The following is a 25,838-nucleotide window of genomic DNA, read 5'->3' on the forward strand; positions in this document are numbered from 1 at the left end:
GTTGCGCCCCTGCAGAGTGGAGAGGCTCGGGCTTGAGAGAAGCCACCGCTGCTGCCGCCGCCGCCGCTCCAACCAGAGCCAGGCGCACCGCGAGCCACCCCAGCCAGTCCTGGCGCCTGGTGGTGGTGGCGGCTGCTCTGAGGAGGAGAAAGGTCGCCCAGCTGGCACCACATAGAGAGGGAAGGAGAGCTGCGAGCGCCACCGCCGCGCAGCCAAGCCTCTCACCGCTGTTTTCTATGTGTGAGGTAAGCGCTTCCAAAGGGACCCCCCCACCCCACAGGGCTCCTTTCCACACAGTTAGCCTCCGTGAAGGCATCGGAGCACTTCTGTGGCTGCGTCCCAGTCGCGGACGCTCTGATGCCTCCGTGGAGGCCTCCATACGCCTCGAAAACCTCAGGTTACTTACTTCTGGGTTTCGATGGTTCGTAAACCGAAAGTTCGTAACCCGAGGTGTTCGTAAACCGAGGTACCACTGTATTACCGATAATTGACAACACAAAGTGCTTTATCTAAATTTATCTGGCAGGGGGAAAAACCCAGAATAAAATGCAATATTTTAACTGATACGAAAGAGAGAGGGGGATTCTCCCTGCCAGACTTGAAACTTTATTTTGAAGCTGCAGCTTTATGTTGGATGAAAGAATGGTTTCTGTTGGATAATACGGATATATTAGACTTAGAAGGTTTTGACAATGCTTTTGGTTGGCGTGCATATATATGGTATGATAAGATAAAAGTACCGGTACACAAAGGTTTTAAAAATCATATAACCAGAAAATGATTGTTTAATGTTTGGATCAGATATAAGGATTTGTTAGAAGGTAAAACACCCAGGTGGATTTCACAGTTAGAGGCTAAGGCACATTGTCACAGAGGAGGCGCTGTGACTACTCTAGAGTAACGACTCTCCAAACCGTTGCCTTTTCATGTTTTTATTGTGTGCAGGCTATTTACAGTGCTAGGGCTGTACAGGATACATGTTCTCAGTCTAGGTCAGAACCCTGGAATGGCGCTTCCCGCATTTTCTTCCAACATAAGTCTGGGCACCCCAAATCTTCCGCGTTTCCTCCTGCGTAATTCCGGAACCGGAGGGAAAAAGGGTCTCCTTTCCGTGTTTTCCTTCTCCCCCCTTTCCCCCGCTCTCTCTTCCTCCCTCACGTGCAACAGAGGCTCTGCCATCCTGCCAGAGCCCTGTCCCCTACTTCCTCCTTCCCCACTGGACTCTTCCTCCTCCCCGCTAGCTCCGCTGCTATTGGACAAACTGCTCCTCAAGATGGGCAGGGGCTCTCTGTACTGTTTCCCCCTCACAGCACATAAAAGGCGAAACATGAAAGCCAAATGGCCAAAATACAAAGATATTTTGATACAAGAAGGAGACGAATGTAAAATGAAAGCATATGAACAAATGAAGGATATACTTAGTGATTGGCTCCAATACCATCAGATTAATGAGGTTTTCAAAAATGATAAAAAAAAATAGGTTTTCAATTGGAAGAATCCAAATTGGAAACGCTGCTATTGATCTTTCTAAGATGTACAATTTGTTGCTGGAGTGGCAAACGAAGGATGAGCTAACGAAATCAGCAATGATTGAATGAGCTAAAGATGTCGGGCATAATATAATGATGGAGGATTGGGAAAGGTTGTGGAAAAAATCTATTAAATTCACTGCATGTTATGTAGTGAAAGAAAATGTTATGAAAATGATGTATAGGTGGTATATAACTCCAGTAAAATTAACTAAGATGTACCATACACATGATAATAAGTGCTGGAAATGTAATGCAGTGGAAGGAACCTTTTACCATATGTGGTGGACTTGCCCCAAAATAAAAGACTTCTGGGAAAGAATTTATAATGAATTGAAAAAAGTGTTGAAAAATACTTTTATAAAGATACCAGAGGCCTTTTTATTGGGATTAGTCGGGAGAGAAATACCCCAAAAGGATATTACATTCTTTTTATATGCCACAACAGCAGCTAGAATCTTGATAGCGAAACATTGGAAGACTCAAGAAATACCGACAGTGGAGGAATGGCAGATGAAGATGATGGAATATATGGAATTAGCTGACCTGACCGGGAGACTCCGGGACCAGGGAGAGAAATCGGTGGAAGAAGATTGGAAGAGTTTTAAAGACTATTTGAAAAAGAACAGTATTGAAATTGAGTAATAAGAAAGGGTTTTTGATGGACATATAATGCTGTAGCTTAATAAATTAGTTTTGTGTTGAAGAAAATTTGTAGTATGTTACAAAGGTTTTGGTTGGAGTAAGGTACAAATATATTTGGAATAAGGTCAAAATGGGATATGAAGTAAAAATTGCTAATAGTGGAGTATGTAATGAATTGCAGTAAGGAGGATCCGAGGAAGTCTCAACACAATGATTAGAGAAGAGGTTGGGACTATGAAATTTTTTTTTGTTGTGTTTTGTTCTGTTAATGTTTGTTGTCTTTTGAATTGTTATTATTCTTTGTAGTGTTTTGTTTACTTTAAATGTGTTTATAAAAATTTAAAAAATTGGAATAAAGATGTTAAAAAGAAAACAGTGTGCAAGCTTTTGCCTTCTCCAGAACTATTACAGTGGTACATTCCGGAGGTCCGTTCTTAACCTGAAACTGTTACTAGAGGCATGCTTTCGCTAATGGGGCCTCTTGCTGCCGCTGTGCCACCGGCACACAATTTCCATTCTCATCCTGGGGCAAAGTTCTCAACTCAAGGAAACTCTTCCAGGTTAGCGGAGTTTGTAACATTAAGCATTTGTAACCTGAGGCATTTGTAACTCAAGGTACCACTGTATTCAGTAGACAGAAAGGGGGCAGCAAAGTGACTGATGTTGAAGTCATGCATGGGGTCTGCCTTTAGTCAGCCTTCAGAAAGACCGTGGAAGGAGGTAGCAAATCCAAAGAGGCTCTGTTAGGTGCTTTGCAGTCTTTGGGTTGTACAGTATTCAGGGCTTCTGGGAAGGAGAACCATACAATAGTTGACACTCCAATTTTTAGAAATATAAGATCCAGCTGTTAATCACATGTGTATCATTTTTTATTTTTGCAAAATACACAGGTTTCCTCTCACCAGTCTTGTTTTTTTTTAATCATCTAGCTGATACAGGAGAACTCAGAAGCTTGCATGCTACTTGTAATATCTTGGTTGGCTTAATAAGGGTATTGCCCTAATGTGGATTTTGGATTTTCTTCTTGTGGGTCAACACAACTACATTTGCAAGAACGGTGCGGGGGGAGCAGAGAAGAATTTGCCATGCAATGAGCATTCTGTCCAATCTTCAGTTTCACATTTGCATTGCAAAGCATTACAAAGAGTCTTATGTTGAAAAGTAGGGTGGGAGGGACCTGCAAAAATACAATTTGCTTTGGAGAATGCTACATTGCTGCTATATTTCTACATTTAGAACAGAAGCCTGTTGGTTCAATCCTGTTGGTTCCTTTCCTTGAACTTCAAATATTTTTCTTTCCCTTCCTTCCTTCCTTCCTTCCTTCCTTCCTTCCTTCCTTCCTTCCGCAATGAAAACCACCAACTCTGTTGGGCAACTACAAGTCTTTCTCTATCCCAGGGGATATTATTTTGGCAATCAGGGATACTGAGGTTCCAGACCACTTTCCCCCACAAAAACAGAGTACCAGTCATCAGGAATGTTATCCAGGATGCTAGACCACATATAGCTACCATGTTTTCCCACTTGGTCCTCAAACACCATTATTTCAAAAAGACAGGTAAATTGGCAACACAGTATGCAAACATATCCATGGCTATTTTAGAACAACACTTATTCTGCTTCTGTCCACGAACACCTCCCCCAAGTTATATTGATGACATCATCATCTGTGGGCAGGAGACCCCTGAGAAAATACTGTACTGTACAGTTGTACCTCGGCTCCTGAACACCTTGGGAGTCGAACGTTCTGGCTCCCAAACAATCAAAAACCAGCAGTGAGTTTTCCAGTTTTTGAGCGTTCTTTCGGAAGCCGAACATCCGATGAGGCTTCCATGGCTTCTGATTGGCTGCAGGAGCTTCCTGCAGCCAATCAAAAGCTTCGCTTTGGAAATCAAACGTTTTGAAGTCCAAAGGACTTCTGGAACGGATTCTGTTCGACTTCCGAGGTACGACTGTACACTAGGACTAGTGAAAAAATATTCACCTCACCATCAACCCAAGCATAGACCTGTCCACACAGCAGGTTCATTTTATGGATGATACTGCAAAACTGCATAGTAGACAAATACTGTAGTCACCAGCTTATAATAGAAACCAGCTGAGTGCAAAACACGTTTGCACACTTCTTGCTTCCATCCAAAGCACAACACAAGATCTTCCACCTATACCCAAGTCCTGGATTCAGCCACAATCGTTCCAGCTTGTTGGATGGGGATGTGCACCTGAAGGATTTATATTAGACATTTGCTACAATGAGACACCACTCAGGCAACACCATTACAGGATGTTAACAGCCCTGTTTAGGGAGGCTTTTAATGTTTAATTATTTTATTTCATTTTTCTGTTGTAAGCCACCCAGAGTGGCTGGGGAAACCCAGCCAAATGGGCAGGGTATAAATAATAGTAGTAGTAATAATAATAATAATAATTATTATTATTATTATTAACGGGGTATGGACTTTCTTCTTGACTATCCCAATCCTGTCAGTTGCTCAGAATCCTGCGGAGACAATTTGGTTTTTCTGCCTCAGTGGAAAGATTGCGAACTGCAGTCCTGAATCAGCATATTGGTCCTTGTCCAAAATACTGACCTTGTTCCAGAACCCTGGGCCTACTGATCTTCCTATTGTTTGGGTCATCACCCACCCTTGGTGAAGGACATGACTACACTTCAGGGCAGTATGCACAAACTTTATGTGTGAACGTTCAGTGAGTAGGGCCTCATGACAGCCTGCCAGACAAAATTCACCACATCATCAGGAGTTCACTCACCTGCTTATCTGCCAAAGAGACACATGTCATCAAACATTGAAATGCACACAAACTGGTCACAAATCTGATGCAATAAATTGCAATACAGTATTCAGAAACCAGCGAGATAACATTTCAGATTCATGAGACAATATACTGCTGTCCTGGAAAGCGCCTTTCTGCAACAAAGGCATTGCGAAATGAGACTGCAATGTACGGTAATAATAATAATACCCCGCCCATCTGGCTGGGTTTCCCCAGCCAGTCTGGGCGGCTCCCAACAGAATATTAAAAGCACGCTAAAACATTAAACATTAAAAACTTCCAAAATTGAGTGAAATAGCTGAATTAGAAAGTATCGAGACATTTGGCTCTATCAGTTGGGTTTGAATCACAATGACTGTTTCCTGTCCCACTAAAGGTAGGGATAAGAATAGCAAAACCGGAGCGATTATCACCAAACTACTGCTGAATGGTAGCTTTGCCTATCAGAAATTTTACACAGAATTATCAGAGACAATACTTTTTGCATCTCATGGATGGTCATTTGGTCCCATTTTCATGCACACCCCAGTATGTCCATGTCTGGGAGCAGGATGGAGGCAGAGGGCGAAATGTTTATGCTAGGGTGAGTCTGCTAGTTATTCCAGTTGCTGCATGGCTGTTTTAATTATTGTAATGGACTAACACAGGCAACTCCACTGGAAGATGTGGGATCCAATGTTTGTAGCAACATTAGATCTAGCTGTGATTACATCACCGCTTTCACTGTGCATGATTCCACCCCTATCTGGTGTCCCAAGTATATGGCTATGCATGTGTGTCCTCATTTCTGAATGACGAGCTGTTTCATAGGTACACACCCCACCAGAAGTTCAGTGTCCTTTGGAAGTAGGTCACAAAAGGTTTGTGGCACCTTGCTGCCTGGAAAAAAACATGAGAATCTTGTGGCGCCTTAAAGACCAATGAATACATCATAGCATAAACTTTCACAGACAATAGTGCACTTCAACAGATGCATGAAATGTTATCCTGAGTTATAGACTTTTGTAATGCTTTTTCTAACACTCTCACTCTGTTAATAGACTGCACCTACCAAAACCCTCCTTCCTGCACAACTGATGAAAGCTCAAGGTAGCAAACTCATTCCTAATTTGAATTTAACAGCCTTAGTATTGCAACATTACACTAGAAAGAAAATTAGTGGTTAAAGCTGCGAGTTGCCTTGTTTTCAGATCTGGTCTACTTATCTTGTCTCACCAAGAAAATCCTAGCCAATGGCCATGCAATTGCAAAATAACAGAAGTCATTAAAGATAGAAATCACTGCAGTGATCTCCTGCTCTCAGAATAAGCCAACAACTAAAAGGCCAACCAGAAATTGACAGGGTACAAATCAGATTCATAGCAACAAAGAGCACGTCATCACCAGCAATATTGTGAAATGGACAGCTGGTCAGAAGCCTCCTGCCCATCAGTGTCACATTTGATTTAATAGCAAATACAGCTAGAAAGAAGATTTGAGTATTTAAAGGAGCTGGGGAACTTCTAAAGTATTAAATAATTGTTGCTATGCATTCACAGAATCCCAGTTGGGATTTAAACAAGTCATGCAACAAAGCCAATCTCAATCACTTCCTTGCTATTAGGATACGATGGTCTCCAAACAGCCTCATTTAGCCTCTAGCTCAGGCATCCCCAAACTGCGGCCCTCCAAGTGTTTTGGCCTACAACTCCCATGATCCCTAGCTAAGAGGACCAGTGGTCAGGGATGATGGGAATTGTAGTCCAAAACATCTGGAGGGCCGAAGTTTGAGGATGGCTGCTCTAGCTGAGCTCCAATCATTACTCTGACCCAGGCCTGCTCAACATCTGACCCACAGAGCAGAACATGGTCTCCAGCCAGATATTTTTGCCCACCAGATGCTTCTCTCCCTCCCCCAAAAGCAAGGTTTAAGGCGTTTCAGTCAGTGGCAAAACCAGGTTTACCACATGCCAACAAAACGTATACAAAAAACCCTCAAAGCGGTTTACAAAAAGAGAAAACAATAAAATAAAGAAAAAATACAATACGTTATCAACACCATGATTTTAGGATAAATATGACTCCCCCTTGCCCCCCTCCCCAAAGCTACATGCCACTGGAGAGGGCTGGATCAGGAGGACACTTTAACCCTTTCACCTGCCATCATTTCCCCACTCTGAATTGCCCTCCCCATGCAGCTCCTATTTGCCCTGCAGGAAAGAAATGGTTTGACCCCAAGTCCCTAACAGGTCACCATGCATGTCTGGTGAATAGTGATCACTTTGGTCAGCTGCTGCAAATTCCTACTGTAACCCTGCTTGATTTGAGTTTTGGAGTTCCATTTTTCCTCTTTTCCAAAAATTCCAATCAAAACTCAAACATCATAGCTTTGGGTCTTCTCTCAGCCTCCCCATACTACTTCCTCGAACAAGAATATAAGTGAGTTACCAAAGGTCTCATCAAGGGACAGTTGATCAGACAGCCAGGACAGGGTGCAGCAGTTATATTTACATGGGCTTGGTAGGATGGTTGTGGAACTCCTCCTAAATAAGCCCCACCTCATCCTTTTTACTGCACATTCATGGTGATCTGTGTTTGTGATGCCATCGGGGTAGTCACACGAGATCCCACTTCCAAAGCTATTTGCACCTGCAAATGACAATTTGGGGCAGCAGCAGCAGCACCAGAATTAAGGTGGTGCAGGCACAGGGTGCCGAGCCAGGGGGGGGGTCAAAATTGAGAAGATCCATTTGGTGGCATAAAATTTTGGGCTCACACAAGGTGCCACATTACGAAAAATTACCATAGCCCACCCCTGGGGGCAGGCGTATTACTTCACATGCTCAATGAGTGCATATCCTGTTGCTTTTTCTAACACAAATGTTCCTTGTTTATTCTTGTTCTGTTTTGGTTGCACTACAGCTCCTCCAGCTAGCAGTAATGTGGTAGCATTGGGGAAGCATCACAGAACAAGCCAAGCAGTATAAATCCACCACTAGAACATGTTGCAGAACACACGCCCTGTTGAACATCCGGGGGGGGGGGTTTATAGGATTTCCAGCTCACCCACCAGAATCTTCTGATGCAATGGGAGAAGATTCTGTCACACTCCCCATTCTGTTCCTTCACTAGCCCCTTTGCCTTCCATCTGCCCCTCCACCTACTGCAAGAAGATGTCCTTGAGGAAGTTGAGCAAGGGGACCAGTGAAGAAGAAGCAGCTACATCATTTATTGCTTCCTCATAACTATTATACCCACAGCCAGGATTAGGAAATCACACTAGCAATTGCCTGAGCAGATAATGATATTGACACATAAAGGAAAATTAAATTGACTCTAGGATCTTGAGAACAAGAAAACTGACACCTCATGGGGAGGAGTGGGGCTGAGGAAAAGTCATTCCTGGAAAAGTCTTCCCTCATAAATGATGCAACTCAAACTACATCCTTGAATCAACTTCCTCCAGGTAAAATCACTCTAGCCTCAGCCCTTCCATCAGAAATCTCTGGGTGAAGCCAAACATTTGAGTCGTGTTACTTATCGTATCCTAGGGATAGAGAACTGGGAACCTCAGAGGTTCAATCTGGCTCCCAGGTGCTTCCCATGCCAAGGCTATATCTTCTTATCCTCTCCTCCAGTGTCAAGACCACCTTCCCTAATAACATTCCCTGGATGATCTCTAAGAGCCTGCATCTCCAACTGAGCTGGGTGGGGAGAAAGCTGTGAAGCCCAACGCTGCTGCCATTTACTATGGGAAGTAAGGCATAAACAAACCCTTTGCCTCTGTGTCCTGGGCTCACATGGGAGTCTGGGGGCTTATCCACACCACCGTTTGCTCTGCTGCTTCCCCTCCCCCCGGGTAAACCTGATCTTCAGGTTTGGTTTCCCATGGATTGCCATTTTGTCCCCCTTTATTGCTAAAGAGCAGGTTTCCCAGGGGGAAGCAGCAGGGCAAATGGGGATGTGACTAAGCGCCCCCCCCCGGAAGAAAATAATCCCAATTGCCACGGCATGTATGTTCTGCAGGATGCTGCTCGTCTGCAACTCTGTTGTACCAAGAACAGCAGAAGCTATTGGCCGATTTCAAGCATGGTTAGGCTGCTGGTCAGAAGAATCCTAATGTGCTGATCTCCAAATAGTGGCTTCCAGGGTTTGGAGGAAATGGTAAAACATGAGGCTCAACTGTGTCAGACCAGTTGTAACAGTGGCTGAGTTGAGGAAATTTGTTGCAATGAAAAAGGCATTGGGCAATTGGGACAGATTAGTGATTCTCCTGGTTTACCACCCGCCTTGCTGCCCAGCAGTCTCCCTGCCTGAGCTGACCAAGCTGGTCTCAGAGGTGGAATTGAGGACTCCCACACTGCTGGTTCTGGGAGACTTCAACATCCATGCCAAGGGGACTGGCTGTAGGGTGGCTCAGGACTTCATGGATGGCATGATGACCATGGGGCTCTCCCAACTTGTCAGGATATTGGCATCAGTCCCTTGTCAGGGTCATTTCACTTCCAGTTCAGAGTTAGGCTTTTAGCACCTTTTCTTCTCTGCAGAGGCAGGGGACCTATGAAGATGAGCTGCCCCCAGAGACTGGTTCATCCAATGGATTTCCGGACAGCTTTGGGGGATATTCTGTCTGATATGACCCTTGGCCCTCTTGGCTGATAAAAAAAACTAGCAAGGAAGGGACAGGTGGCTGAACCAGGGAGGTAGTTAATGCCTCTTTACAAGAGGGAGTGATCCCAGTCTGCTGGAAAGAGACAGGAAATGCTGCAATATGCCATGTATCTGCAAGCAGTCACATAGGCAGGCAGAGTGGTATGATCCAAGCATTGCCGGACGCCAACTCCTATCAGCCCCAGCCAGTATGGCCAGTGCGGTTGGTCAGGAATTTTATTTTGTTTTTTTATTTCATAAAATTTATACATTGCTTGATTGTACAAAAACTCTCAGCAGTTTACAAAAAAAGATAATAAAATTATGAATAAAAAAGTAACAAAAATAATTTAAGGCCAACACATACAGAAAGCCATCAACTGTCTCCACAACAATTCATCACAAATCGGCAAGAGCAGAATATGGTGATTTGAGGTTCTTTCAGGATTTAATACAATATCTAATCAAGATTCATTATCTATGTGGGGTGTGCATGCTCTCAAGAAGCAGAAAGAGAACAGATTGCTACAGATTGTAGAGGTTCCTTTGCACACAAAAATAGTAATAATGGGGAAATTACTGCGTATACTGAGAAAATACAATTACAGTAAGTGATGCTTAATTTAGCAATAAAGTCAAAATATGGCTCAACTTTGGTCACCTCCCACTGATCTGGAAGAATCCACTGCAACATTTCACTATTCAGAAACTTCAGCTGGTGCAGAATTTGGTGACTAGGTTGCTCATCGTACCAAGGCAGTTTGAGCATATTACACCAATCCTGATCCAACTGCCAATTAGTTTCTGGGTCCAATTCAAAGTGTTAACCAGCTCAGGACTGCAATAGCTCAAGTTCTGCCTCTCCCCATATGAACCTACCTGGACGCTATGATCATCCCCTGAGGCCCTTCTTCATGGGCCTCCTCCATGAGAAATCCAGAGGATCAGTGGCGTAGCATGGGTTGCCAGCCCCTGGGGCAAGGCCCCTTCCTCCACTCCAGCATTGAACTCCATCATTGTTACTAATGAAAAAACTGGATGGCTAGTTCATTTCATCTCCATTTAAAGACAGAAATGGTATTTGTTAAATGGTATTTGCTCTCTTCCTACTCAAAGCAGCACCTATGGGATGCCCAGGCTTCCTCCCACTGGAGTAGTAGCAAGCTCAGACCCGCTTAGTTCCATAAAAACAATTACATTAGGACTTGCAGTCCATTTGCTGGCTGTGCCTGAATTATTAGCAGGCACTGCCCAATTCCCAAGGCAGCCTGTTCTTTTTTTTCTAAAAATGTATTTTTTATTAAAGATGTCTTGTTTACAAAGTATGTGCAATGTCTCTTTTTTCAAGGAACATTTTTTACAGGTCGGTTTCATTTGTTGAGACATTAGTGTTACATTAGGCAAAAAAGCGGGAAAGAGGTGGAGGGGGCCATGGTGAGTGAGGGTTGGGTATCAGCCTGTTCTTTTTGAAAAAGTCTCATTTCACTTCTCTTCCATGTTTGTTTCAGCAGGTACTAGTCCTCTGCACCCATTCTTTCATATAATCATTAATACCCCCTCCTCTCTTCCACATGCACTAAGAAGCCCACATACACACCTTCTGACTCCATCCATATGCACACATGGTTCAAACGTTGCATGGTTCAAAATGTAAGCTCCACCAAGTTCAAATACAATTGTATCCACGCCTGAAATCTTATACAAATTCAAGTCAGTGACAGCACACAAAGGGATCCACCACAACCCCTTTAAACAGTTAAAAGTGGGAATTTAAATCCCATAGGCTTCCAAGGGATAACACTCAAAACGCTGGTTCCTCTGACCTGCTGGATTTCTGCCTGTCATACATCTGTTAAAGGTACACGAACTCTGCCAAGGGGGAAAAGGTGCCAGTCTATATGCTCAAGGTTACCTTGCATATACAACAGGATGGCACACATACACACCCACAGCACCCTCCGTCTCAAAGCCTTGCAGCACTTCAAAAGCCTAACTGATCTGGGAGAATCCACTTCAGCATTGCTGAAGCTAAGCAGGTGCAGTTGAGTTCAGATCAGTCCCCTGGGTGGAAGATCACAGGAGCCCAGTTCAGACGTTACACAATCCCAACATAAGGTCCCTTGGGGAGAAAGAGCAAATAACAAGAACATCTGCAAGGGGCTGCTCTCCCATGCCCCAGCCTGTCATGCATGTCGACTGCGTCCTCAGGCACAGTGATGCGCACCCAAAGACACACACCTACAGACTTTCACCAGAGGGCAGACATGTGTGGTATTAAGGGTGTGGCTACTTGGCTTGGCTCCACACATGAATTTGTCTTACACATGAGCAGAACTCCTGAATAGGGCTAGGGGAGCCCAGTTTGGGTATGAGCAAGGTATTCTCATCTGTTTCTCTGCTTTACTGGATTTATGAGCCCCAGTATCATTACTGGGACTGGTCCGGATTCTTTTCTTGCCTCTGGAAGACATTTTAGGATCAAGGCTAAGTTAAAATCTCAACAATTACCAGTACTGTGTCAAATTCAGCCACCTTCCACCCTTCCACTTGATAAACGGAATGCTGAAAGAACAGATAAGCTCCAAGTTTGTTAATTATTGCTTAACTCGCAGTTGTTATTATTCAGAAGTATCAGCAATGCATTTTCTCTAATCAAACCTATCAGCTTTGTCAGGGACAGTCCCGGAATTATGAAAGCCATCCCAGCTTCTCATTTGATCCCAGAATGTCTCTATTTCCCCTGCGAGTGCCGCTGCTGCCGAGCTCAAAAAAGAGGAAGATCCAGCACTTGTCCTGAGCAGCAGAAGAGGCAAGGGAGCAGCCTGTGGTCTCCCCAGGGCAGCTGCTGCTGCCTCCCTTCCTTGGGCATCTCACAGCAGCTGCTAGAGAGTAGAGGAGGAGGAGGAGGAGGAGGAGGAGGAGGAAGAAGAGAGGCTGCCACTGCCAAGGCCCAAGCCTTGTGTGAAGTGCTGGCTCTGAGGGGCAGGCAGAGGGCAAGGGCCTCCCTGGGCAGCAAGAAAGGGGGAGCAGAACAGAGCACAAGGAGTCTTGATTTTTTTTATAAAAAAAACTTGGTGCATCTACGTCTAATCTTGCCCCTTTGCCCAGCATGGACAAAGGTCAGAGTCAGAGATGATGGAAGTTGTAATCCAACAACATCCAGAGAGTCTCAGGTTCTCCATCTCTGCAACAGAAGGTGCTGGTGCTAATTCAAACATCTCTGGTTTGTTCTAGGGCAGCATCCTGATTCACCACACACATTTCCCCTAAACTTTTTAACAGGAAACCATGCTGGGTCTGGTGAACAGATAAATGAACAGGCACGTGCACACAGTGGTGGACCTCAGACCCCTCCTCTCCTCACCCCTTTCAGCAACGCAACAGGCCCTGACGCTGACCCATGGAACCCAGGATGTGCTCAAGGAAGAGAGAAAGGCCACTTAATCTCCAATTGTTTCATGTGTTTCCTGGGCACAACTTGGAAACATGTTCCAGTTCTAAGAGCCAATTCATACATGTGGCTTCAGTTGCCACCATAGGTTTTAAAAAATGATCTTAACTTCCTTACTTACCAGTAATTCAAAATCTACATTAGAAAATACCTTTATCAAGCAATGTTAAAGATGTTAAAAAGAAAACAGTGTGCAAGCTTTTGCCTTCTCCAGAACTATTATTCAGTAGACAGAAGGGGGCAGAGAAATGACTGGTGTTGAAATCATTCATGGAGTGTGCATTTAGTCAGCCTTCAGAAAGAACAGGAAGAAGGGGGGAGCAGAACGGAGCACAATGAATCTTGATTTTAAAAAACAAAACTTGGTGCGTCTACATCTAATCTTGCCCCTTTCTTTAAAAAAAAATTCTGGGTGAGTATTTCTTTTTGTAAATCTACTAAGTAATAAAATAAAAATTAAATAAAGTGGGTTTTTCTCAGGACGGTGGAGGGCATGTGTGCTATGTCCCATTGGGGAGGTGGTAGTTCCCACCCATCTTCTGATGGGAAATGCTCTGCAAGGGGGGTACAAAAATGGGGAGTTCAAGGAGGGTCAGTTGAGAGGAATGAAAAATGTCCCTATTTTCATCGGAGGAATGTTGGAGGGTATGCATACATTTAAGCACTCTTGCCACTTAGTCATGGAGAATCCTGGAAATTGTCATTTGTTAAGGGTGCTGAGAAGTGTAGCTCTGAGAAGTCAGCAACTTTAAACTACAGTTCCCAGGATTCATGACTGTTAAGATTGCTTAACATGTTTGGTGTGGATGTGATTGCTGTACTATACATTAACACACACATTTAAAACACATGACTTTCCCTAAAGAATCCTGAAACCTTAACAAGTTACAGTTCCCAAGAATTTGGAGGGGGAGCCATGTGTTTGGAAGGTGGTGGACTCTCCTTCCTTGGAGGTTTTCAAGCAGAGGTTGGGTGACCAACTGTCATGGATGCTTTAGCTGAAATTCCTGCATTCCAGGGGGTTGGACTAGATGACCCTCAGGGCCCTTCCAACTCTACCATTCTGTGATTCTATGACTGTACAGGTCAGCAATGCAGCTGAAGAATGGAGGTCAACCACCAACTCCAAATAAATGGCAGCAACATCCTCCAAATTTCAGGATCCACTAAAATTAAAGAGCACACATACAAATGAAAGTAACCCATTACCAAGTTTGGGGTCCCAGCTGATAAAAATACCAGAGGTGGGAAGAAGAGAATAAAACACTGAGATCCAATTAGGAGAATAACAAGAACAGATAATTGCAGTATAGAAATGGGAAGAGCATACCTCATAGCTGCAAAAATAACCAAGGGTTCACTATTGCAAAGTACTGTACAAAAGAGCTATTTGGCTATATGAAAAGAATGATGAGAGGAAATGTGGGTGTAAAGCAGTGACATCCTGAACCTACGTATTTTTAGCTCCATGGGACGCACCCGACCATAGGGCGCACCTCATTTTTAGAGGTGGAAAACAAGAAAAATATATAATTTTTGTTTTCCTCCTCTAAAAGGCTGGGAGGAGGAGTGGAAGGGGTTCCCGTCCGTCCCTCCTCTCACCTCACTGTAAAGCAAGCAGACCTTGAGGACAGCCTCAAGAAGGAGGGAGGGAAGGAAGGAAGGGGTGTGTGTGGGTGTGTGGGTGTGTGAGAGAGAGAGAGAGAGAGAGAGAGAAGGAAGGAAGGGGTGAAAGAGAGAGAAAGAAAGAGAAAGGGAGGGAGGGAGGGAGAATCAATTTTGCAAGAATACTTGGATTTCTTCCAAAATGGTGCTATTCAGGAAATACAGCTGCAGAGGAACTGGCCCAGATGCGGCCCAATCGCCTTCTAAATCCGGCCCTCGGGTGGTCTGGGAATCAGCATGTTTTTACATGAGTAGAATGTGTCCTTTTATTTAAAATGCATCTCTAGGTTATTTGTGGGGCATAGGAATTCGTTCAAATTTTTTTTCAAAATATAGTCCGGCCCCCCACAAGGTCTAAGCGACAGTTGACTGGCCCCCTGCTGAAAAAGTTTGCTGACCCCTGGACTAGATGAATCCCAAGCCGGAATTAAGATTGCCGGAAGAAATATCAACAACCTCAGGTATGCAGATGACACAACCTTGATGGCAGAAAGTGAGGAGGAATTAAAGAACCTTTTAATGAGGGTGAAAGAGGAGAGCGCAAATTATGGTCTGAAGCTCAACATCAAAAAAAACCAAGATCATGGCCACTGGTCCCATCACCTCCTGGCAAATAGAAGGGGAAGAAATGGAGGCAGTGAGAGATTTTACTTTCTTGGGCTCCTTGATCACTGCAGATGGTGACAGCAGTCACAAAATTAAAAGACGCCTGCTTCTTGGGAGAAAAGCAATGACAAACCTAGACAGCATCTTAAAAAGCAGAGACATCACCTTGCCAACAAAGGTCCGTATAGATAAAGCTATGGTTTTCCCAGTAGTCATGTATGGAAGTGAGAGCTGGACCATAAAGAAGGCTGATCGCCAAATAATTGATGCTTTTGAATTATGGTGCTGGAGGAGACTCTTGAGAGTCCCATGGACTGCAAGAAGATCAAACCTATCCATTCTGAAGGAAATCAGCCCTGAGTGCTCCCTGGAAGGACAGATTGTGAAGCTGAGGCTCCAATACTTTGGCCACCTCATAAGAAGAGAAGACTCCCTGGAAAAGACCCTGATGTTGGGAAAGATTGAGGGCACTAGGAGAAGGGGACGACAGAGGACAAGATGGTTGGACAGTGTTCTCGAAGCTACGAACATGAGTTTGACCAAACTGCGAGAGGCAGTGCAAGACAGGAGTGCCTGGCGTGCTCTGGTCCATGGGGTCACGAAGAGTCGGACACGACTAAACAACTAAACAACAACAACAAAAAATGATTCTCCTGGTTTACCACCCGCCTTGCTGCCCAGCAGTCTCCCTGCCTGAGCTGACCAAGCTGGTCTCAGAGGTGGTATTGAGGACTCCCAGACTGGTGGTTCTGGGAGACTTCAACATCCATGCCAAGACTGTAGGGTGACTCAGCACTTCATGGCTGGCATGATGACCATGAGGCTGTCCCAACTTGTCAATGGCTCAACTCATGTGGCAGGCCACACTCTGGACTTTGTTTTCTCAACTGAGCAAGAAGACAGTACCTTCATCAGTCCCTTGTCAGGGTCATTTCACTTCCAGTTCAGAGTTAGGCTTTTAGCGCCTTTTCTTCTCTGCACAGGCAGGGGACCTATGAAGATGGGCTGCCCTCGGAGACTGGTTGATCCAATGGATTTCCAGACACCTCTCAGGGATATTCTGTGTGATATGACCCTAGCAAGGAAGGGACAGGTGGCTGAACCAGGGTGACCAGGTTGCTCATCGTACCAAGGCAGTTTGAGCATATTACACCAATCCTGATCCAACTGCCAATTAGTTTCTGGGTCCAATTCAAAGTGTTAACCAGCTCAGGACTGCAATAGCTCAAGGTCTGCCTCTCCCCATATGAACCTACCTGGACGCTATGATCATCCCCTGAGGCCCTTCTTCATGGGCCTCCTCCATGAGAAATCCAGAGGATCAGTGGCGTAGCATGGGTTGCCAGCCCCTGGGGCAAGGCCCCTTCCTCCAATCCAGCATTGAACTCCATCATTGTTACTACTGAAAAAACTGGATGGCTAGTTCATTTCATCTCCATTTAAAGACAGAAATGGTATTTGTTAAATGGTATTTGCTCTCTTCCTACTCAAAGCAGCACCTATGGGACGCCCAGGCTTCCTCCCACTGGAGTAGTAGCAAGCTCAGACCCGCTTAGTTCCATAAAAACAATTACATTAGGACTTGCAGTCCATTTGCTGGGCGTGCCTGAATTATTAGCAGGCACTGCTCAATTCTCAAGGCAGTCTGTTCTCTCTGAAAAAGTCTCATTTCACTTCTCTTCCATGTTTGTTTCAGCAGGTACCAGTCATCTGCACCCATCTTTCATATACCTTAGAGACCAACTAAGTTTGTTCTTGGTATAAGCTTTCGTGTGCATGCACACTTCTTCAGACACACACTTCTTCATGCACACAAAAGCTTATACCAAGAACAAACTTAGTTCGTTTCTAAGGTGCCTCTGGACAATTTTTTTTATTTTTATATATATTTACTGCATCAGACCAACACAGCTACCTACCTGCATCTTTCATATAATCACTAATAACCCCCTCCTCCTTCCCATGTGCACTAAGAACCCCACATACTGTACACACCCTCTGACTCCATCCATATGCTTGCACACATGGGTCAAACTGTGCATGGTTCAAAATGCAAGCTCTACCAAGTTGAAATACAATTTGACCTGTTAGAAGGAATGATCAAGAACAAAGTTCTCTTCTCTGATTAGGATAATATGGTGGCCTAAAGTGACAAGATAAGGCACGGCAGCTAACAGGCCTTGAGGGAAGGCAGTGGGTTAAGGAATCTCTGTGCCAAGATCACTCACTCTCTGTCTATGCTTAGGAGGCCTCACCCAGTGTCTGGCTGTTTGTTCTTTGGAGCTAAACCCCCTCAGGTAGGCATGCTCCAAAGGATGGGAGTCAGAGAGGTGGATGTAAATTCTGACAATCCAGAAGAGACTAGGTAATTACAAGATGGAATGGTTGTCATGTACAGAGCAAAATTAGCAGGGTCTGTGGTGAATGTACTCAGCCATGAAGTTTACCAACACCACATATACAAGATTAGAATTAACACACAGGAATGGAATTAACTCCAATCCCAATTCCATGTTAGATAGAAACCTACTTCACCGTAAGCATGAACTGAAAAGCTGTGCACGTGCACATACAGCCACCTTTTCTATTTACAACGATCCTATATTATTTATAGTGATCCTATATTTGCCAACTCAAAAGCAAATCCCACCAAGCTCAATAGGACTAAGGCTGCAATGCTAACCTCACTTGCCTGAAGTAAGTACTACTGAATTCAATAGGTCTTACTTCTGAGTAGACACAGCTAGATCTGCAGCTTTAGTGTGCAAAGAAACACGATATGGAGCTGCAATCTGACAAGCACATAGCTGAACAAAGGTATCACTAGACACAGTGATTTCTGAGTACAAAGACATAGGCTTGGGTTACAAGTCAGTCTAACTTTGTGACAGTTGGTTATTGGATTTTTAAAAAATAAAGAAATCACACACATCCAGAAATGTAGTAGGAATAAGAATCCAAACCCAGCTTCCAAATCTAAGCACATGTGCTCTGATAACAGGCAACTGGCATTGGACCGTAAACCTTGTTGACAGCAGCCGTACAGTTCCTCTAGCCATCCCTGGGTCTAGTTTCTGGCAGATCAGAGATATACCTGTGCCATTCAGACAAAAGGCAGCTCCCATCTCACCTTCGCTTTCTAGGCAGGTCGGCCCACCATTGAAGCACATTCAATCCTGGGCATTCATGGCAAAGGTAATAAAAAATTTAAATATAGGGGAAATTTTTGAAAGGGCGATCGGGGCTATCTATACAAACCAACGAGCAAAATTAATAATAAATGGAAGACTTTTGGGAAAAATAGATATAAGGAAAGGAACTAGACAGGGATGCCCCCTATCGCCATTACTTTATATACAGTGGTACCTCGACTTACGAAAGACTCGACAACCGAATTTTTCAACTTACAAACGGGGCAAATGGCTGCACGCTTACGAATTTCTCGACATCTGAACGGAAACCACGGTGGTTTTAGATAGGGTTTTTTCAACTTACAAATTTTTAGATGGGTTGCTTCGACTTACGAATTTTTCTGTTTCCAATGCATTTCTATGGGAAATCGCGTTTCAAATGGCGCTTTTCGACTGACGAATTTTTCAACCTACGAAGGTGCCTTCGGAATGGATTAATTCGTAAGTCAAGGCACCACTGTAATCGTATTGGAAGTTTTATTGAAGAGTATCAGAGAAGATGAAGAGATTAGAGGAGTGGTGATAGGAGAAAAAAGATACAAAATTAAAGCCTTTGCCGATGATGTAATTATAACTACGGAAGATCCGCTAAATAGCATCCCAAAAGCACTTAAAAAAATTAAGGAATATGGAAAACTGGCTGGATTTAAAATGAATTATACAAAAACTAACACACTGGTGAAGAATTTGGAAATGGAAGAAAATAAAAATTTACAAAATTTTACAGGTATCGAAATTAAAAAGAAAATGAAATATTTAGGAATCCAAATGACAACAAAGGGTATCGATTTAATTCAGGAAAATTATGAAAAAATCTGGAAAGAAATTAAAAAGAAAATGGAGAATTGGGCCAAATTAAAAATTTCATTATTAGCCATATATCAATTATTAAAATGTTGGTACATTACTATGCTTCAGAGAATGGAAGAAAGACATCTCTAAATTTATATGGGGCAGCAGGAAACCAAGAATCAAATATAAAATATTAATTGACCATAAAAAAGAGGAGGTTTCGGCTTACCGGACATGGAGCTATATCATGATGCGGCAGCACTAAATTGGATAAAACAATGGATGGAACTAAAAAATGGTGAGATACTGGACTTGGAAGGGGCAGGCCTGGGTTTTGGCTGGCACTTCTACCTAGTGGAAGGAAATCTAAAAACTCAAAATATTTTCATGAATAATATCATAAGAAAATATCTATATAAGACATGGAGGAAGTACCGTGGCATCCTAGAACCCAAAACACCAGGGTGGATATCACCTCTGGAAGTAGTGGCTGTAAAAAAGTGAAACATGGGCACAAACTGGCCATCATATAAAGATCTATTGGAGGAGGTGGACAGAGAATTTAAATTAAAGGAATACAAAGTAGTAAAACCCTATTTGAGTAGTTGGCTGCAATATTTTCAAATAAATCAAAGATAAAAAAGATTTTAAAAATGGCTTTAATAAGGAAATTTTGGAATTAGATAAAATATTAATAAGGGGCAAGAATAAATATATAAAAAATTTATATGATCTATTATCGGAATGGGAAACCAAAGAGGAATTAACAAAAGCAACAATGATAAAGTGGGGACAAGATTTAGGGAAAATGATTATGCTAGAAAAATGGGGAAAATTTTGGAAGAGAGATGTAAATTTTACAGCCAATTACGACCTGAAATAAAACCTATTGAAGATGCAATATAGGTGGCATTTAACGCCGGAAAAGCTGGCCAAAATGTATAGGGGAAGTAGTGATATATGTTGGAGATGCCACAATGAAACCGGTACATATATACATATATGATGGAAGTGCAAAGAAATCAAAATATATTGGGAAATGATCTATAAAGAATTGAAAAATATACTCAAATATTGGGAATGCTAGATGAGGAGATCTTACCAAAGGACAGGTGTATTCTAATGTATGCAACAGTAGCAGCTAGATTACTTACAGGAAAAAACTGGAAGAATAACAGGATACCAAGCAAAGAGGACTGGCAAGTAAAAATGACATCATATTATAATTTGGCAACAAAAACAGCAGAGATTAAAGGAATAAATGAGAAAGAAAAGGATAAAGATTGGAAAAAATTCAAAGATTATATAGCAAGCTTTGTCGAGAACGCCAATCTCTCAATAGATCTATGAAGGCCAAAACCAATGAATATTAAAAGGGACAATGAGGATATAGGTATAGATATGAGTAAAGGAAGAGTAAAAAGGTGCAATATAAGACTGGCTGGAAAACACAATAGGGTGGGTGGTGGGGGTGGTTGATAAGATGTAAAATGCTTTTTGAATAAATTGCAAAGATTATTTATTATTTATTGTATTTTTTGTTAGGTTGTGATAATTTTTGATTATTAGTTACTATATCTTTTTGGTTTGTGTATGGCAATTTTTTTGTAAATTCTTGCAAAAAATAAAAAAAGTTTATTTAAAATATTTAGAAAAAAATCTAATTTTTTGATAGATGTAATGGAATAAAGCATAAAGAGAAAACTGTGATGGGAGACCCATTTAAGAACAACTATGGAGAAAAAATTGGGATCAAGCAGAAAGATCGTTATTTAGTCTTTCAATGGTACATCATCAATTGCAATTTGTTTTACTTGTGAACAAGTAAAATAGCTTTAAATGTTGTAAAAAATTAAAAAGGTTTAAAAGCAATACAAAATAAAGATCTAAAAAGTACCAAAAATAAAAATAAAACATCCCGGACTGGTAGGGAAGAGAACCCCTTTCAGAACATGACTGCATCTTGGGGCCTGTTCCCAGGGCTACCTGACGCCCTTTGGCTGGTAATTTAATTAACCAGCTCTCTTTGGAATAAATCCCAGGCATAAATGAGACGGTAAATTCTATCATGGGGGGCGGGGAGAGGCGCCCAGAAAGCTGAAAGAAATGCAACCTGCACTTAAGTCTCGCCCCCTCCCCACATTACCTCACATGACCAAATACAGTAAATAAAACCCGGTGATATTATCAAGAATTAAGTCAACACTCCTCTATCAAGCACATAGCTGCCAAGTTATCCCTTTTTTACAGGGATTTTCCCTTATGCTGAATAGGCTTCCTCGCGAGAAAAGGGAAAACTTGGCACCTATGCAAGCAGCATTCAGTTGACAAAGGGGGGCGAAAGTTCTTGTCTCCTGTACCTATAAAACGCCATTGGGAACGAAAGAATTGGCTCCACACCATCTGCATCTATCCTCCATCCGGACCGGATCCAGGCCCGCTCAGGCCCAATTTTGACCGACTCGCCTATCCCCGCGCCAAAAGACTGCAATGATGAGAGAGAGAGAAAGCCTCTTTTTAAAACCTCTCCATCCAATCAATGCAGCCGATTCGCTGGGCTCAAGCCCCCCCCCCGTCAGCCCCACCTAGCTTTAAATAACAAAAGCCAGCCTCGTCCCTGCATCGGAGAGCTGAGGCGCCGCCGGGCTGGCTCTCCGCGGACGCGGGCAGAGAGAGGACCTCGGTCCGGAGGAGGATGCGAAATAAACCGGAGGAGCTCAGCGCTGCTGCACCATCTCCCGGCTCCCTCGCCCCCATCTCCCGTGCCATGTTCACCTCGCCGCTTCGCTTCCTCCTCTCCGGCCTCCGGGCAATCTTCCGGGCGGCGTCCCGATTTCACATGTGGCGGGTTTTCGTTTTGCTTTAAAGGAATAAGAGGCACCTTCCCCGCTAGCAGAAAAGCAGCAGCCCCCCCCCCCGCCCAAGGAAGAGAGCGAGCAGCAGGCGGGGAGCAGCCACGGGGAGCAGCTCCGCACCGCCCCTAGCGGCCGAGCCGGCAAGCGAAGCAGGAGGAGTCAGCGCGGCAACAATCGTGGGTGGGTGCAGTAGCAGTTTCCCACTCACCCACGTGCGTGCGTGCATGCATCCACATCTGTGCATCTCTCGGGCGCTCTAGCGAGGAGGCTTAACGACTAAGAACAAAAGATAAAGGCTTCCCCACGTGTCAAGAGTTAACCTTTAAACTTTCAGCAGTAAAATTGTACCATAGAATTGTAGAGTTTGACTTCACCCCCAAATCCTCTCCCAAGACAGGTAGATGCCAACCAATAAGATCAATAATTGAACCATGTAATCGTAGGGACAAGGGTCATCTAGTCCAACCCCCTGCAATGCAAGTCTCTTTGGCCCTGTGCCAGATCTACGTTTAAGCTTAAGCTATAGTTTGGGGCCCCACTCTCTTGGGGTGCCCCCAAAAATTCAAAGGAAAAAAACTGGGTGTTCATTTCCAAAATATAACATAAAAAAACAAATAAAATAAAACCTACATACAGCAACAGGGTTTTGTGTTGTGTAGGCTCCTATGGTGTAAATAATGGGCCCCACCTGCTAGCCTGCTCCCTAAAATATCACTGGTTTGCTCATTTCCATATATAGGGTGCCTACATTCTGCATGGACTGGTTGCATGGCAACATGTGCAAATGGCTCTCGATTAGGTTCATAAATTACCATATAGCATATATTCAACACAAAAAACAGTGACAATTTGTTGTTGACAAAGGACAGTCAGCTGGACATGTAAAGGCTCATTACCTTCAGTAGCTTAGGGCTTCGTCAAACCTAAATCCAGCCCTGCTTTGGCTCAACATGGGGCTTGAACCCACAACCCTGTGATTAAGAGCATGTGGTGGTGATCACCTTGGTGAGATTTTAGCACACATCCCTCCCTCCCTGCTTCCTTGATGAGAGACATTTTAAGTCACAACACCAGAGATGAGGGATCTCTTTTGGTTCAAGGGGTGCATTACCTCAAGGGAAATTACATACAGGGGTGGGCAAAACATGGGGTGAGCAACAAATATGCCTCTTAAGGTTTGTACCATAAGCCAAAGTCAGAGGTCTTGATAGATACAGATCTCCTGCTTAGGGAGGAGAGTGCAGAGCTGGGCCATTAAACACGGGACCTCAGGAGAGTCCTGGAGGGCAGGCAGAGAAACTTGGTGAGGTTATTTGGCCCCCTAGGCCTGAGGTTTCCCACCTCAGCTGTCCACACTTCTTTCTGAGTAGCTGTGCATAGGATTATACTGTGAATTCCTGCTTGCTATGCAGCTGTTAAAAGCACAGGAGCCCTGTCAGGAAAAAGAGTTGGCAACTTCCCCCTTTTCGCTTAGAGAACAGGAATAATAACCGACTGCCTGTTATAAAGAGAACATAGAACAAAGATTGCAAGGCATTTTATGTACAGTGGTACCTCTGGTTAAGAACTTAATTCGTTCCGGAGGTCCGTTATTAACCTGAAACTGCTCCAGAACAGCCACTGGAGCACAATTTCTGTTCTCATCCTGCAGCAAAGTTCTTAACCTGAGGTACTATTTCTGGGTTAGCGGAGTTTGTAACCTGAGGTACCACTGTACTAGATCCGGTATATAAAAGAGAGATATAGTGGTACCGCTGGTTACAGACTTAATTCATTCCGGAGGTCTGAAACCATTCTTAACCTGAGGTACCACTTTAGTAAATGGGGCCTCCTGCTGCTGCCGCGCCGCCAGTGTGTGATTTGCTGTTCACATCCTGAGGTAAAATTCTTAACCCAAGGTACTACTTCCAGGTTAGCGGAGTCTGTAACCCGACAGGGGCGTAGCCAGGATCAAAACTAGGGGGCGGGCAGCATCGTCGGATCCCCTGCTTGGCTGGAGAGGACAGGAGGGTCGGGCAGACGAGAGGGGGTGGCAGGGCGGGCGAGGGTGAGGCAAGGCACGGCCGCAGTCACGACGGCTCCGAGGCGTTGCTGCATATCAGCATAATATTTCAACCATGTCGTGGGTTCCTTCCGACTACAATTCTATGATTCTATTGATATATTACCATAGGATATGCATCATTCTGCTTTCTTGAATTGTCCTACTCCTAGGCATAGCAGCCAACTCCTAGGGGCCTAGGGGCCTCCCCCCCAATTACTGGTAAATACCATATTTGAAAGAGTCATCTCCCCATGTTGATGGGCTTTCTATCTGCCCCCCCCCCAGTATTTTATTAAGGATGGAAGAGGGAGGGAAGGAAGGAAGAAACAGAGAGAGGGATAACTCATATTTGTGGGTGCCTTTGGGTGACGCTGTGATGCTGGAACTCTGCAGCAAGAGGAAGATACCGGTACGCCTGTACAGGAGCCTTGTAAGCAGCTTTCTCTCTGCTTGATTTACAGCAGGCACGTCCAACAGGTAGATTGTGATCTACCAGTAGATCACTGGATGTCTGTGGTAGATCACTGCTAGATCACTGGCACCCCTAAAAAAGCTCACCCAAAATTTTCCTCCTCCCTAAAAAAAGCTGAACTATGACCTGAAGCCCTAAACAAAAATGGGCCTCCCTTCCTCCTAAAAGAAGCTCAACAAGTTTCACCCAAACCCAAAAAACAGGGCTTCCCTTCCTTAAAAAAACTCAACAGCTTTGACCTGAACCCCCCAAAAGGGGGTAGATCACTCCCATTTTTTAACTTTGTGAGTAGATCAGAGTCTCTTGGGAGGTGGCCACCCCTGATTTACAGTATACAGATGCAGGAGGAGGGGCAGACTGGAACACCACTGCTTTTTATAAACATCACTGTGTCCATTAAAGCTACAGTTCCCACCCCACCCTCCAGCAAGCGGAGACCGAGCTGCTCTCGCTAAAACAAAGCCCTTTCCACTTCAGTTTTTGGAGGGGAAAAGTGCTGGTTATGGTCTGTAAAATACATTAATTTTTTGCTTCTGGGGGGGCAGCTGCCCCCCTGCCCCCCTGCCTACGCCCATGTAACCCGAAGTGTTTGTAACCCAAGGTACCACTGTACTGGAGTCCAGGAGTGTTATAAACTTGGGGTTGTTATGCCAGTTTTCTAAACTTGCTTTTTAACTGCAGCCTTGCAAGTAGTTACAGGTAGGTAGCCATGTTGGTCTGATGCAATCAAAACAAAATAAAAAAATCCTTCCAGTGGCACCTTAGAGACCAACTAAGTTTGTCATAGGTATGAGCTTTCGTGTGCTATCGTGTGCTATCTGAAGAAGTGTGCATGCACACGAAAGCTCATACCTATGACAAACCTAGTTGGTCTCTAAGGTGCTACTGGAAGGATTTTTTAATTTTGTTTTATTTTGTTTTGACACATAAGTAGGTGGTACTTCTGTGGTGATACAGTGATGGGGCTCAGCTGCCCAGCTTTTGGTGTTGAGATGTGGAGGCACACAGAGAAGGGCCTCAGAAAATGAGAAGTAGAGCTGTGTGTCATCAGCGTATTGCTGCAACATACTCTAAACCCTCAGCAGTTTCATAAGATAAGATAAGATAAGATAAGATAAGATATCTTTATTGTCATTGTCCCCTTGCGGGAACAACGAAATTAC

At 43.9% G+C, this 25,838-nt stretch overlaps 1 protein-coding gene across 5 annotated transcripts in view; it reads right to left on the reverse strand.

The window, feature by feature from the left end:
- B4GALNT1 (beta-1,4-N-acetyl-galactosaminyltransferase 1) overlaps positions 1–25,838 on the reverse strand; it is a 77,474-nt gene that overhangs the window by 29,693 nt on the left and 21,943 nt on the right. Inside the window, exons 1-2 of one of the 5 annotated variants that reach the window (XM_088662832.1) lie at positions 22,080–22,218; positions 21,665–21,789 (exon numbers count right to left, since the gene is read on the reverse strand). The exons of 1 other annotated variant lie outside the window; for it this stretch is intronic. In XM_088662832.1, the coding sequence (XP_088518958.1) occupies positions 21,665–21,678 (14 nt within the window). In that variant the 5' untranslated portion in view covers positions 21,679–21,789; positions 22,080–22,218. Of the gene's footprint in view, positions 1–21,664; positions 21,790–22,079; positions 22,298–25,838 lie in introns of those variants that run through there. 3 more of the 5 variants (XM_060272156.2, XM_035102698.3, XM_088662835.1) reach the window with 3 other exon arrangements.

Source organism: Zootoca vivipara, chromosome 2, assembly GCF_965207765.1.
Source record: "Zootoca vivipara chromosome 2, rZooViv2.hap1.1, whole genome shotgun sequence".
Taxonomy (NCBI): Eukaryota; Metazoa; Chordata; class Lepidosauria; order Squamata; family Lacertidae; genus Zootoca; species Zootoca vivipara.